Genomic DNA, 14,471 nt, shown 5'->3' with positions numbered 1-14,471 from the left:
ACCCCTGCTCACATTCAGTCAAGTCCTATCAATTCTGCTTCCTGAAAGGGTTCTCAGATCTCTGTCTTCCCCCATTTCTACCCTCACGGCCTTAATTCAGACCTCGTTGTCTCTTGCTTAGGATATTACACCGGCCCAGCTGGTCTCCCGTCTCCATTCTGGAACCTTCACAAGAGAATTCTAACGTGCGGGTGGGACTGTACAACTCTGGAGCCCACCCTCGATGCAATCTCCTTTCCTGTGTTACTCTCAACACCTGTTTACCTGTCCTTTTCTCCATCCAGAGGGCAGGATCCCTGCCTCCCTGGCAAATCAGCACGGGGCCTGGGGGAGAGAGAATGTTCCACAAATATTGGCTGGAAGGAAGCGGCAGCCTGGGATTCAAGCCTCAGGAAGATCATGTGGTTTGTCGTCCCCCGAGGATTGTCTTAAAGAAACACATCCGAGTCACCCATGCGTCACTGCGTGTAGACATTTTATTGAAAGTTAGTGGCTACTTTAGAGAATAAGATGCCCTTGGTGGCAGCCTGAGGTGGGGTTGGCAGACTGGACAGGGGCGTCTTAGCAGCTACAGCTACTTGCTGTAGCTCTTGGAGCCTGGCTCTCCTGTCGGCGGGTCCTCCGCGTCACTTTCTGCCGATGGACCCTGCTTGGCTTCGTCTGAAACAGGAGAGGCAAGGTTGGTCCAGTCCAATCAGGTCTTCCCCCCATGTCTTCCCCCTTGGCCCTAAGAGAGCCCGGCCTCTGACGGGCCTTCCCAATGATTGCTCAACAGCGGAGCATTTCCAGGGGACGGACATCAGATTCACCACCACCGGTCATGCTAAGGGTACAATGGGACTTGGGTTCAACAGAGAGCCACTTGGCCTTGGAGGCTAATACAGTGTTAGCCGTCTAAAGCATGTTGGGCAAGGTCCCTTCCCTGCTGAATGTTCCACTCCCATCTCTTGCCACATGAAGAAATCCTGCCATTCTAAAAACCTTGAGCCCCACCATCACCTCCCCAGGAAGCCTTCCCAGACCCTCCCTCCACTAGGCTCCCACTGGCTTGGGTGCAGACGTCCATCGTGGTGCTGGGAAAGCCAAGGGGCCATTTGCTGGATTACATCACTCACTCCCCCACTCTCCCGGAAGCTTCTTAAAGGCATTGCACTTATTTCTGTATTCCCAGGGCCCTCGTTATGATTCATTTTCTCTCCTTAATGCCTGCTCAACAGGAAGTTCTCTTTAGCAGGAAGAAGTGGCAATGCCCACTTCTCCCCTGGCTAGAAATCCCACACCCAGGCCCCTGGTGTCCTCGCCCTGTCTCTCTCTCTCTCTCTCTCTCTCTCTCTGTATCTCTAACTTTCCCCTCTTGCCCCCATCAGAACAGAAGAACCCCCAGTACTGTGAGCTCTTCATGAAAAAATGCTGAGCCGATGGCACCCTATGATTCACTGGCCCCAGTGAGCTCCACCTACGTCTGCCACCCAGCGAGCTCAGTTAACAACCCGTCCACCCTCTGCCCAGCCCCCATCTGCCCTCTGCCCAGCCCCCTGCCCGCTCCAGCCTCCCCACCTGCCGTGGCCTTCAGAGACTGGATGTACTTGGACCAGAAGGAGCAGTCAGTGCTTTTCAGGCCCTGTCGATTGGGAAGCAGGTCACTGAACTCCTTGTAGGTCTCCCCGCCGGCACGTGGGACAAAGTCAGGCCAGGGGGTGGCAAATTCAGGGGCTTTCCTTGAGAACTCATGTGGGTAGTTGGGATTTCTGGGAAAATGACAAGAAAGGAACATCCACAAGGGAAACGTGTCATTCCTTTTGTCACTTGGGATCACTTTCCAGTTGCACTCAGTGTCTAAGGACCAGATCACACATCTTTAGGTGTCAAGGCAGAGTTTGAATCTGCCCGATCTGATGTTTAGCGCTGTGCTCTCCTGCCGCATTCCAAATGATTAAAGGCAGAAAGGCCCTGACTCACCTCACCCATCTCAGGCCATTTCTGGAAAAAGAAAGACGCGAGTTCGTGACCCAGCAACATTACTCAGGACCTCACGTTACCCTCCTGTCTTTCCGAATGCTCACTTGGTCACCGTGTCCCCTTGTATCCTGGCGTCCTTGTATCTGGACACCACAACCAATCTCTAGGGGCCCTTTGTCCAAGGCCTGGGGGGGGGGGGGGCGAGCCAGGCAAAGTCGTCTGCCCCTTGTGAGCCACCTTCCCTATGAAGGGGATGTCATATCCTCTCACACTCAGGCGACTTCCCACACCCGCCACCAGGTCTGACCTCCTGACATTCACCAAACAAGGTGTTTCTCATCCCTTCGACCTGAGGGTGCCTTCTTTGGGCTGGCATCCTGTGTCTGAACATCCTGAGATTCTTCCAGGCCCCACTCCACTGTCACGTCTCCAGCCATACATTTTCTAAATCTGAATTAAAAGAATTGTCTTTCCGCTCAACTCCTACGACAAACTATACAAAGTTCAACTTTGCCCTTTTAATTCGGTTGGGCTTTAGGTTTCAGACTGTGCGTGGTTTACGGATGAAACCTGACTTTTTCCCCTTTTCCCTTCCCAGGGGCCTGAGTACCATGCTAGGTGGCCAGAGCATGTCTGGCCAGGACATAAAGGTGTCGGGGGGGGGGGGGCGAACCAATTTTGGAAGTGGGGACAGTAGGCACGGTACTTGGGCTAGAACAGAGGGGTGCGGGGATGCGAGGGTTGATAAGGAAGGGTCTTGAATATTTTAACTGAACTTGAGAATCTAAGACAGTGCTTCTCAACTTGGGGTGACTATGTATTCCAGGAGACATTTGGCACTGAGATATTTTGTTCTCATGCCTGGGGGGAGGGGTTACCGTCCTCTCGCGGTGGGAGACCAGAGAAGGTGCTGACTAGCCAGCAATGCACAGGATGCCCTCACCACGAAGACTTATCCTGCCCTAGCGTCCATAGCACTGAGCTCTGGGAACCCTGATCTCGAGGCATCACACACGGCTGAATAAGGGAGCGCGTGACTGGAGCGTCCCTTCACCGAGGTTAATCTACACAGAGGTAGCTTTGGCTAGAAGAGGGGGACTGAGACAGGGAGCCCAGTGGCAGGTGACCACAAAGGCTGGGGGGTGGGGTAGAGGCAGTCCACTAATGCAAAGTGTTCAAAGGGAGGGAGGGAGGCGTGATGGCAGAAGCAGGCACATGTCGTCCACTCACCCGGATCGGATGAAGTTGGACAAGAATTGCATGATTTTCAGTGACAGGCTTTTCTCCTCCAGAGTAAACTGCCCCTCGTAGGTAGGGTGGAAGGGAAGGCCAAAGGCATACTGAACATCTGCCAGCAACTCCAGGCTGAGAAAACACATGGAAATAAGAAGAAGCAACAGTTAAAGGAATCGTAAACTTCTGGAAAAGCCAAACAACCCGAAAACCAACATTCCTCCCCAAATGAAGACTTTTCTTTGTTTACGTGTAGGATTCCGTGCTTGATTTGTTTAGTTAAGATTTGGTTTGGCCTTTAGTCCAATGGTGGCCCACATCTGTTGGCTGAAGTGGACCCAAAGCTGAGCAATCACCTCTCTGGAAACAATGCCTATGAGCAACTTTCCAAGAGAATACTCTTTGGACCGTATTCCAACCATGACGTTTGCAATGTCAATGGAACATTCATTTGTTCAAAATAGCCTGTAGGAGCACCTGGGTGGCTCAGTCAGTTAAGCAGCCGACTTCGGCTCAGGTCATGATCTCACAGTTTGTGGGTTCGAGCCCCACATTGGGCTCTGTGCTGACAGTTCAGAGCCTGGAGTCTGCTTCAGATTCTGTGTCTCCCTCTCTCCCTGCCCCTCCCCCACTCATGCTCTGTCACTCTCTCTCCCAAAAATAAATATTAAAAAATAGTCTGTAATTTGAGTCCCTTCTTTGTGTTAGCCCTTGTTCATACGACTTATACTTGCACACCTTTTCAAGGATGACGTTCATCTATATAGCCTAGACCAGTGCCTGACACACCATTGCTGGCTGGTCAATAAATATATACTATGACTGAACTGAACATCTAATAAGCAGCATGCAGGAGAGAACAAGGATTTAGAGGCCAGATGAGACGTTTGAGTGGACTGGGCTGGGGCTGGCCTTAGGGAGACCAGCTCAGGGGTACTCGGGGCCATGGGGGTGAACCCTGGGAGAGTGTCACAGTGAAAAAGCTAGAAGGGACTACACAGCTGTGTAGTAAAGAATTTGACTTTCCCCAAAGAGAAGTCTGGCCTTTGTGCCCTGTGATCATACCTCTGTTTAGGGCAGAGGCTGATTGCACTGGATTTTCCATAAACGTGGTCACACTTGACAGTATCAGGGTGGGGACAGGTGATGCCAAAAGACCATGTGACTTAGGGTGGGGGATATAGGCCACATGGTATCAGTGGAGCCTGAGATCAACCATAGGCAGTCAATCAATCAATCAATCAATCAATCATGCCTATGTAACTGGGCTCTAATAAAACCTCTGAACACCAAGTTTGGGTGAGCCTCTCTCCACCAAGGTTGGTGCTCACACCAAGGTTGGCGCTACCTTGTGGGCATTGTCACACATCAGGAGAGTGACCCTTCCTGACTCCACAAAGACAGGACTGTGGGGGCTCTGCATTGGAACGCTCCTGGGCTCTTCCTTTGTCTGGTCTGAATTCACTTCTTTCCCTGTATGATGTAACCATGAGTCTAGCAGTTTTCAGTGAGGTCTGTGAGTCTTTCTAGAGAATAATCAAGCCTGAGGGTGGTTTGGGGAGGCCCTTGAATTTGCACTTGGTGTCAGAAGTAAGAGTGGTCTTGTGTGGAGATGTACTCTCTAACCTTGTAGTCGGCCACAGATTATCACAAGAGCCAATTCTAATTCTACAGATGAAGGAAACGAAGTCCAGAGATGTTTCCTGACTTACCCAGAGACACGCAGTGAATTGAAGAGTGGAGTCAGCTCAAGAGCACTGACAGGGGCATGAGCTGATGGGGGGCATGCAGCCCAGTGGCACCACCCCGGGTCTGAGTCCTCCCCACTCCAAGCCAGTGACCTCTGGCAAGTTACATGCTTTCCCTGATTCCATGCTTTGGAGCAGGTGCATAAATACCGGCTTTGTGGGGTCATTATAAAGACTGGAATAAGGTGGCACATGTAGCAAGGACTTGAAAGGTATCCACCCTTCTACTTCCTATGTAATCACCATCGTCAAGCTAATAGCAGAGTTTCTGGCCATGGGCACAGAGCGTCACCAGTGGTTCTCATCTGTGCTGGTATGACAGGAAGACGCCCACTGGATGCATGTGCTGGGAAAGGGCTCGGGCTAGCTGGCTCCCAGATACAGGTGGTTTGGGTGGAGGTTAAATCACTCTGAGGGCAGGCACGATGTTTCGTGGACAGCACGGCTCTGGCCATGAATCAGAGGGATTCGTGGTGGTTATTCCTGAGACTGGGAAGCAGGACCCTCAAGTTCAAGGGTGTAAAAGGGAACATTTCAGGCCAACAAAGCACTTTCCCTGTAGTCCCTCCCTTGCACGGGCCAAGAACTAGGGTGACCAACAGGGACAGGGCTGGGCCCAACGCCCAGGCACCTAGCCTCACCTGGGGACCTCGAGGGGTCTCAAGGGCTGGAATCCTTCCTGGGACCATAAGCACAATCGCCAAGCACACACATGGCTGTCAACAGAGCATGGAGGGAACGACATGGGGCTGAGTCACTCTGCTGAGTCAGCTCTGTCACTTACTGCCCGAGTAACCCTGGATGAGTCACTCAACTTGGGTTTTAGTTTGCTTATCATGAAACACCAGACCGAACCAGCCACGTGTGAGCCAGTTCCAAGTGCTTTGACAAGAGCCGGGTAGTATTATGATCTTGGTTGTTGTGTGTCAACACTAGGCTCCACACTGGAAGGGGCCACAGAAGAGACAGGAGACCCTGCGAGACCAACAGGGCTAACGGCACATGGTTAGGAGGGGATCTTCAACCACAGAGTGCAGTGTCTCTCTGCGAACAGTGTTAGGCACCCCACACCCACTTAGGGACGGTTTTCATCTTATTCCCAAGCAGGGGGGCAGGAAGGGCGTAGCGGCATGAATATTTATACATCCTGGCACCCAAAGGGCTAAGTCCCTTGTCCAATGCTCAGAAGTATTTGTGTACTGCACTTGGTCAAGTGCACACAAAAGCCCAGAGTCTGCAGTGGCCGAGGTCACCTGTTTACAGCCAGCTCGACTCAGTGCCTGTTTCCAGTTGCCATTTCCTGAGCACGAAGTTGTGCCAGGTACCAGAGTGGGCTTCTGACCATCCAACACTTGGGACCCGCCAAGGATGTAAATGTTATGATCCGTACATTTCCCAGGAGATGACCCAGGATGCCACCACATGCCTCAGACATGGGAGCACCAGGATCCGGAGCTGAATCCCCCAGACCCCAAATCCAGGTCTCCATCTACCTGTGTGCAGGGGCTGAGGGTCACTGAAAAGTACTAATGACCTAGCTTCTCAGTGATGTTGTAAGACTCAGAGGGAAAAAGAAAAAAAAAAAAAAAAGCCAGGAAGATAGAATTGACGGCAATAAAAATCATCTCTCCCGTAGCCACTCTTGGTAGCTGATGGGTTCCCTTCACCCCCAGTTATCTCGAGGGCCCTGAGAGTAGATGTTCTTGGAGTAATTTGCAGACTGTTTACATTGGAAGAAACTTAGGCTCCGAGAGGCCATTTTCTCGCCAGGGCCCCACACTGGGAAGTGGCGATGCCAGACCTACGCCGGGTTTGTGATTCCAAAGCTGGCTGAGCACTGGCCTCGTTACACACCCCAGGGGCTACCCGCTCCTGTGTGGGCTGCAGAGGAACCAGGGTAGCTTGGCATTAGTAGGCGACGCCCTCTCCCTTCCGCTGCCACACCAGGGCCTGCCCCTTCCCCTACAGTGTGGGAGGGACGCGGCCTGTTTCTGAGAGGTCCTTCAGAGAAGTGACCGGATGAACTTTCCGTGGCTTCCCTGAGAAATGACCACAAACTCAGTGGCTTAAAACAACACAAACTTACTCTCTCATCGTTTCCAGAGTTCAAAGTTCCGGCACGGGTCTCACTGGGCTAAAATCAAGGCGTCAGCTGGCTTTGTTCCCCCTGGAGGCTCCAAGGGAGAAATCTGCTTCCTGCTCACTGGCTGTGACAGAACTGGGCTCCTTGAGGTGGAGGACACAGTTCCCATTTCTGCCTCGCTGTCAACTGAAGGCCACTCGGAGCTCTGGAGGCCACTGCTGATGGCCTCCCTCCTCTACCATCAGAGCCAGCCTGCTCTAACATGGTCCTCTCCCTCCCGCTCACGCTCTGAAGGACTCATGTCCTTACATGGGGCCCACCGGGATAACCCCGAATAATCCCCCCGTCTCAAGAATCTTAACCACATCTGCCAAGTCCCTTTGCCATGGAAGGTAACAGAGTCACAGGTTGTGGGGACTAGGGCGTGGTCATGTAGAGGGGCCATGTTGAGGGTTCTGCCTACCACAGCGGCCTTGTCTGCTATTCATTTCTACCAAGCAAAGCTTCGTTCCCAATAGCGTCGAGAGCAGAGTTCAAATCCCAGCTCAATCAGCTAGGATCCGTGAAGTCTTGGACAGAATGCATAAACTTTCTGGGCCTCAGTGTCCTCCTCTGTAAAATGGTGACACAGTCATGCTTCCAAACATCAAGTGAGGTGTGGCAATAAAATATTTCAAATCTCTCGGGGCGCCTAGGTGGCTCAGTCGGCTAAACGTCTGACTCTTGGTTTCGGCTCAGGTCTTGAACCTCACAGTTCATGAGTCGGGCTCTGTGTTGATGGTGCGGACCTGCTTAAGATTATCTCTCTCCCTCTCTCTCTGTCCCTCCCCTGCTCATGCTCTCTCTCTCTTTCAAAATTAATTAATTAGTTAATTAAAAAGATTTCAAATCTCTTGCTCAGTCTCTGGCTCATCGACTCATTCCCTTTTCCTCTCTAGCTTTGAGAAACACCTGAACACTTACGCGTGGGGCCTTTAACCTGAGAGTTCCATTGTAGGGTCCCGGGGGGCCGTGAGTTCCCCGAAATTAGACGTGAAACGGTGTGATGTTGTATATCGACGCTTCCTTGGGAGGGGCTCCATCGCTTTCCTTGGGAGGGGCTCCATCACCTTCCTTGAGAGGGGCTCCGTCGCCTTCCTCACCTTCTCAAGATCGGTGCCAGTGGTGTGCTGGCTAAGGTTTAATGATTGCCTTTTGCCAATTTCCATACTGTCAGCAACGCTGCCATAGACAATCTCAGACCACCAAGGTGACGTCCTGGAGCTCAGGGTTGGGGAAAGACGGCTGTTGGGAACAGGTGTGGGTCACCTCCAGCCTGCCACTGTAGGCGACCCCAGCAGGTCACGGAGCACTGCTTTTGGGAAAAGGCCTGGTCTTCCAGCCCATCTGCTCTGTTTAGTTTGAGAGGCTGTTGTGGCTGAGGACTTCTGCTTTGTTTTTTTCCTTAGCGGAGCCGATCGTTATCAGGATGCTGGAGTTATTTCGAGCAGCTTAAGGCAGACATCTGGAGGAAGGTCAGACAGTGGGAGCCGTGGAAGAGGGCACTGAGGATCAGAGGACTCTGGGCCCCGGCTGAGAGCCCCAGGACCCTCTGGAGGGAGAAGACAGGATTTGGATTCTGCGTCAGCACAGAGGGAGACGCGGAAGAACACTCCAGGGACTGACAAGGTAAAAGGGGGAGCTAGCTGGTTAGCTGAGCGGCCAGGGTGCCATGGGCTGACCATTCGCACATACTTATTGGGCTTCTCTGCTCTGTGCTGGGTGTGATCACTGAGAAATCATACACCCAAACCTGGGGTTTGGTTGTGCAGGCAAGTGGTCCTGCCCGGCGTTCCTTTATTTTGATTATTTATTTATTTATTTATTTATGTTTATTTATTTTTGAGACAGAGACAGAGCGTGAGCGGGGGCGGCGGGGGGGTGCAGAGAGAGAGAGGGAGGGAGACAGAATCCGAAGCAGGCTCCAGGCTCCGAGCTGTCAGCACAGAGCCCGAGGCGGGGCTTGAACTCACGGACCGCGAGATCATGACCTGAGCCGAAGTCGGCCGCTCAACCGACTGAGCCACCCAGGCGCCCCAAACTTTTAGCTGTCATTTGCTGTCTTTGGTTATAACCCTCTGGACAGACTTCCCCTCACCTGTGAGTTACTCGTCCCAGGCTCAAGCCAGGTCTGGATCTTTTCACTGTCACATGTGGGCATGGGGACTCGGAGAGATCCTGGCCCTGAGCCCGGTGAGCTGGGCTCAAACCCCGCTTCCCCTGCTGACCCTCTGAGCCTCGGTCTTCCTATCTGTAAAATGGGTCTGGTCATCTCTGTTCAGCCTTCCTCTGGATGCTCAGAGACTGTAGAGGATGGAGATCCCTCCAAAAGTTCCAAATTGCCATCCAAGGAAAAGGTACCGTCGCTGACGTCCGTGGTGCTATGTTCAGCCAGAGTGTGGGAGGAACTGACGGGCCACATGTCCCGGGGACGACTACGAGCGTTATGTTTCAGTCACAGGGTGTGAAAACAGTTCAGTGGGGATGATGGCAAAACACAGGACGTCAGCACAAGACTGTCCTCGAGTCACGTTTGCCGAATGCCTGCTGCGGGGGGTGCCCTGAACAGGGGCTGGGGATCAGCCATGTGGCACAGAGTTCACAGCCAAAGAGGAAACGCAGATAAGCCGCCCTTTTTCAGAGGTGTTGTGGGTATGACAGATAGATATCAAATGAGGAAAGTGTTTACAAAGCCTCACAAGAAGGGAGAGAGAAGCAACCCCACTGTCTCAGGAGAGGAGTTTGTGGAAAGTCAAGGAGTAGGGGTTTAGCGAGTGGGCTCGGCCGGGAAGGGCCTTTGGAGCAGAGACTCAGAGCGTGGGAAGTCATGGGGTGGCTTCTGTGGGAACAGACAGGGACGGGGGTCGGGCACAGAGGGAGTGGGGGCAGACTGGGGTCTGCAGCAGGCAGCAGAGTCCCCAGAGCTTTGGGTCTCGTCGATTGTACCGAGAAGCGCCTCATGCTGAAGAGGGAAGTGGGGATTTTTCCTGGTCCGGGAAAACCAAAAGCCTGGGAACCACTAAACTTACTCACTAAGGTCCCGCAGGCTCCGGTTCTGTGAAAGGGGTGAGAACCGAGGCCAGAGGAATCGAGGGCCACACCTTCAAGGGGTTGGGGGACATCAGCGGCTTCTAAGCAAGCAAGCTGCAAGCTGTGTTTCTTCCAGAAGCATTCCTGAAATGGTATGGGAGCGGGGAGACCAGAACTGAGAAACCACGGGGTTGCTGCATTCGTCCAGGAAGGGCAGAGGGTTGGTGCTTTTTACACCATGCTGCCCAGCCTTCCCATTCAGCCATCCTGACATCTTCAGTCCTGCTGGTGTGGACTCCAGGCCTGCAGTCTGGCCAGACAAAAGCCACAGTTCAGAGATGAGTCATCGCACAAGCTCCTGACTTGAGCTCTGTTTCCGGTGCAGGGGAGTCATCATCCATGGCCCTTTGGGGCTGATCAGGGAGCATAATGACCGAGGAGGTGGTGTCCTCTGAGGGAAAGATCTGAGCTGGGCTCCCCTCAAGCTATAGAGAGCGAGTAGGGAGGATCTTTCCTACCACGAACAAGCCACGGATCTGCATCGCAAAGGTGGCTCTTGTACCGACCATGGGTTAAGAGGCTTGTGCTGTGGACAGGCTCCCTGCTCCAGTCCATCTGATCAACGGATCTGAGAGCCTGTTGTTCCAGAGATTTCTACCCCTGTTGTTCTGTCGGCAGGAGGAAGTTTGTTGACCTCATCCCCGTAAAATATACTCCCTTTCTTATCTCTAGCCGGCATCTCTAAATAACTTCCTCCGACGGAAAATTCAGGAACAAGGAGGAATGGAATCCTTCTGTTTCCCAGGCTTTTTTTTTTTTTTTTTTTTTTTTTTTTTTTTTGGAGGGGTTGACACGTTGACACGTTGTTAACGACCTTACAAACAGAAGCCTATAAGCGCACTTCTCTTTGGGCCAATCTAATAAGCAAAGGTTCGGATTCTGCCTATGAATTATTATTCTGCCTACGAGTTGCCGAGAGGCAACGACAGGCTTTACAAATGGCTTTTGTTTTACCAAAAGTTTCACTAGGCAATCCTTTAAAAATGAGCTCCCCGATTTACTTTAAATAATACAATCCCACCTTCGGCCCCCAATGAAATACCTGCAACACATCCATAGATCGGAAAGCCCAGCAAAGATACACTGTTTTGCTTGTGCTACAAGCAAAGCTTTCAGTGAATCTGGTGCCTTCCCCTAGACATTTGATATTTTTTTAAAGTAAACTCTACACCCAGCATGGGTCTCAAACTCGCAACCTTGAGCTCAAGAGTCCCGTGCTCTACTGGCAGAGCCAGCCAGGCGCCCGTTAACCTGGACATTTTATTCCCTGCACAAAACATAACAACTACTGCTCAGAAAAGACTGCGTCTTCCTGGCCCGGTGCGTCCATCCTCCCCAGGAAGTTATGTGTTTCCTAAGAGTCAACTGTGTTTGTCTCAAACCTGTGCGTGCCAGTTGTATTTGTCGTCGTAATTACAGAACTTAATTAAATTAATTAAATATCACGCGGAGACCCCCCCCTTTTCAAGAAACCAAAGCTGGAAATCATAGGCCACGCGTTATGTTTGTGGTTTTGTAAGACTTTCAAAAGGAGTGTTTTCCGACTCAAGCCTCTGACCCTGCACAGAGGGAATGGCGGATGCTCGCACATTTGTGTGCACAGAGACGATAAAATGTTTAAGGTCTACACCTACCCGATTCGTTTCTCATGAGTTCCCATCTTAATGGACTTCTCTGATTAACCAACTGATCATCCCACTGGATAACATGGTTTCAATTCTATTAAAAGAAACACACCTGGTTTCTAGTGAGCTAGGGGCACCCGAGTGGCTCAGTTGGTTGAGTCTCTGACTCCCGACTTCGGCTCAGGTCATGATCTCACACGGTTCGTGAGTTCGAGCCCTACATGGGACTCTGCACGGACAGCGTGGGGCATGCTTGGGATTCTCTCTCCCTCTCTCTCTGCCCCTCCCCTGCTTGAGTGCACTCTCTCTCCCCTAAAATAAACAAATAAACATTTAAAAAAATCCCCAATGCCTTTCCAACACTCAGATAAAATACCACCTCTTTGCCTATCACAGCATATGAACGCCTATGTGTACTACAAGACCCTGTCTCCCACATCTCCAACCACCCTCCTTCTCCTCAATAGACTCCAGCTCCCTGGTTTCCTTCTCTCTCTCTTTTTTTTAATAGTTTATTGTCAAGTTAGCTATATACAGTGATTCATTACTTACGTACAACGCCCAGTGTTCATCCCAACAAATGCCCAGTGTTCATTGCCCTCCTCAATGCCCATCACCTATTTTCCCTGCCCCCCCACCCCTCACCCCCAACAACCTGCAGTTTGTTCTCTGTATTTAATCTCTTATGGTTTGTCACCCTCTCTGTAACTTACTTTTCCTTACCTTCCCCTATGATAAGTTTCTCAAATTCCACATATGAGTGAAAACACGCTGTCTTTCGCTGACTTATTTCACTTTGCATAATACCCTCCAGTTCCATCCATGTTGTTGCAAATGGCAAGATTTCATTCCTTTTCATCTCCGAGTAGTATTCCAGTATATATATATCTCACATCTTCTTTATCCATTCATCAGTTGATGGACATCTAGGCTCTTTCCATAATTTGGATATTGTTGATAGCGCTGCTATAAACATTGGGGTACAGGTGCCCCTACCAATCAGCACTCCTATATCCTGGATAAATTCCTAGTAGTGCTATTGCTGGGTCATAGGGTAATTCTAGTTTTAATTTTCCTGGCCTCCTTCTTTATCCTCAAACACGTTGAACCTTTTCCCTTTCTCCTTCCCAGGGCCATTTTCTGAATTACTCTGCTTACTATGTGCATGTTGTCTGCTCTTTGCACCTCATCCTTAGACCTCCGTCAGTCCCATCGCCTGACGGTAGTGTTAATAAAGAGGATAGCCCCTCTCTGTCTTGCCGGTTTCTCCGTCTCTAGGATCTAGAAGGGGATCTGGGGCATAGAAGGCAATAGGTAAATATTTGTTGAATCAGTGCTAAAGAGGACACACAGCATGCACCCTCTTCCAGATCACGAGGCTGGAGGAGTCTGTTTTAGAAAATGACTTACCTCCATCTTTACTGGTAAATAATCTTGTCAATTCCCCAGGATGTAGCCAGACCCATGGACCCCATTCAAGAATCCGGCCACTTAATATTTTCTTTGGGTCGCTAATTCCAACAAACTCAACAAGACAGTCCATTAAAAAGATAATATTTTGAATCTGGAATGTTAAAGGCCCCTGGAATGCACACACACACATGTCTAGAATGCAAATGTCGTGGTGCACAAAATGTCTTGAGTCCAGAATTTATGACTTTGTTTTCCAGGGTCAGGACATCTCATGAAGGAATAACATTGCTGCCTCTTAAGTCATTTTGAATTTTTTTTCTTCTCAGAGACTTATTGTTCCCAAAGCAAAAATAACCATAACATCTAGAATATGCCAGATGTTTAACACACATTGACTTCAATCTCCATACTATGAAGGAGATGTAACTGTACTCATTGTATAGGTGGGGAAACTGAGAAAAAAAAAAAAACTTGCTTGAAGGCAGGCCGTTAATGAATGCGAGAGATGGAATGAAAACCTCAGCTGATTTCCTTTCAAAGGATGCGTTCTCCCATTCTACTGAGCTGCTTCTTCCCAAATTAAAGAATTGTCCGGCATCCTACGTGGAGCCTGGGTCGGGGTGCAATTCCAAGAGTCCTCCCCCACCCCCATTCAGAGAGAAGTCAGGACTCGCGTCTCTGAAATGTCCTCTGTGGTACTGAAATGTGGGAATGATATCTCAGGGCTCTGGGACCAAGGACTATGAAACGAGGTCCAGACCACAGCACCCAACTCAACCACAGCAGCCCATACACAGCCCCACGGTGAATTTCCGTGGGAACTAGGAGGCATCTTATGACGAAGGGTCCCCATATGCTCTCTGAAGTGGCCACCCCTCCTCTTTCAAGGGCCGGTGCCTGGAAACCACCTCCTCTGGGGTTGTTTGCCTGGGACCTATTCAGCTGCAATGTGGATTCTTCTAGCACAACCCATTAAACAGTGTTGGAGGTCACTTAATAAGTGCCAACTTTATGTCGGGGAGTTAGCTGGGCAGTCTGCATGCGCGGCCTTATTTAATCCTGACACACTCCTATACTTGTGTCAATGCTTTTGTGAGCTCCATCACACGAATGGGGAAGCGGAAGCTGTGGGAGGTTGTCACCTGCCCGGAGGCACACCGTAAGTGGCTTACCTAGGTAGAGCCGTCTAAGGACAGGCAACACCAGAGAATAAATCAGTGCCCTCTTCCACACTTGCTGGGACTTGGCCCCCAGAGATGGGTTGGGGGGAGGGTCCTCCAA

General features: G+C 50.9%; 1 protein-coding gene across 1 annotated transcript in view; it reads right to left on the bottom strand.

The window, feature by feature from the left end:
- Positions 1-458: 458 nt before the first annotated feature.
- The window catches only part of LOC122495831 (thyroglobulin-like), a 37,937-nt gene continuing 23,924 nt past the window's right edge, over positions 459-14,471 (bottom strand). The window contains exons 5-7 of the mRNA XM_043601823.1: positions 3,190-3,324; positions 1,558-1,748; positions 459-660 (exon numbers count right to left, since the gene is read on the bottom strand). Of these exons, the coding sequence (XP_043457758.1) occupies positions 575-660; positions 1,558-1,748; positions 3,190-3,324 (412 nt within the window). The 3' untranslated portion in view covers positions 459-574. The remainder of the gene's footprint in view (positions 661-1,557; positions 1,749-3,189; positions 3,325-14,471) is intronic.

Source organism: Prionailurus bengalensis, chromosome F2 (assembly GCF_016509475.1).
Source record: "Prionailurus bengalensis isolate Pbe53 chromosome F2, Fcat_Pben_1.1_paternal_pri, whole genome shotgun sequence".
Taxonomy (NCBI): Eukaryota; Metazoa; Chordata; class Mammalia; order Carnivora; family Felidae; genus Prionailurus; species Prionailurus bengalensis.
The sequence above is the reverse complement of the archived record's forward strand: the minus strand, read 5'-3'. Positions and strand labels throughout refer to the sequence as shown.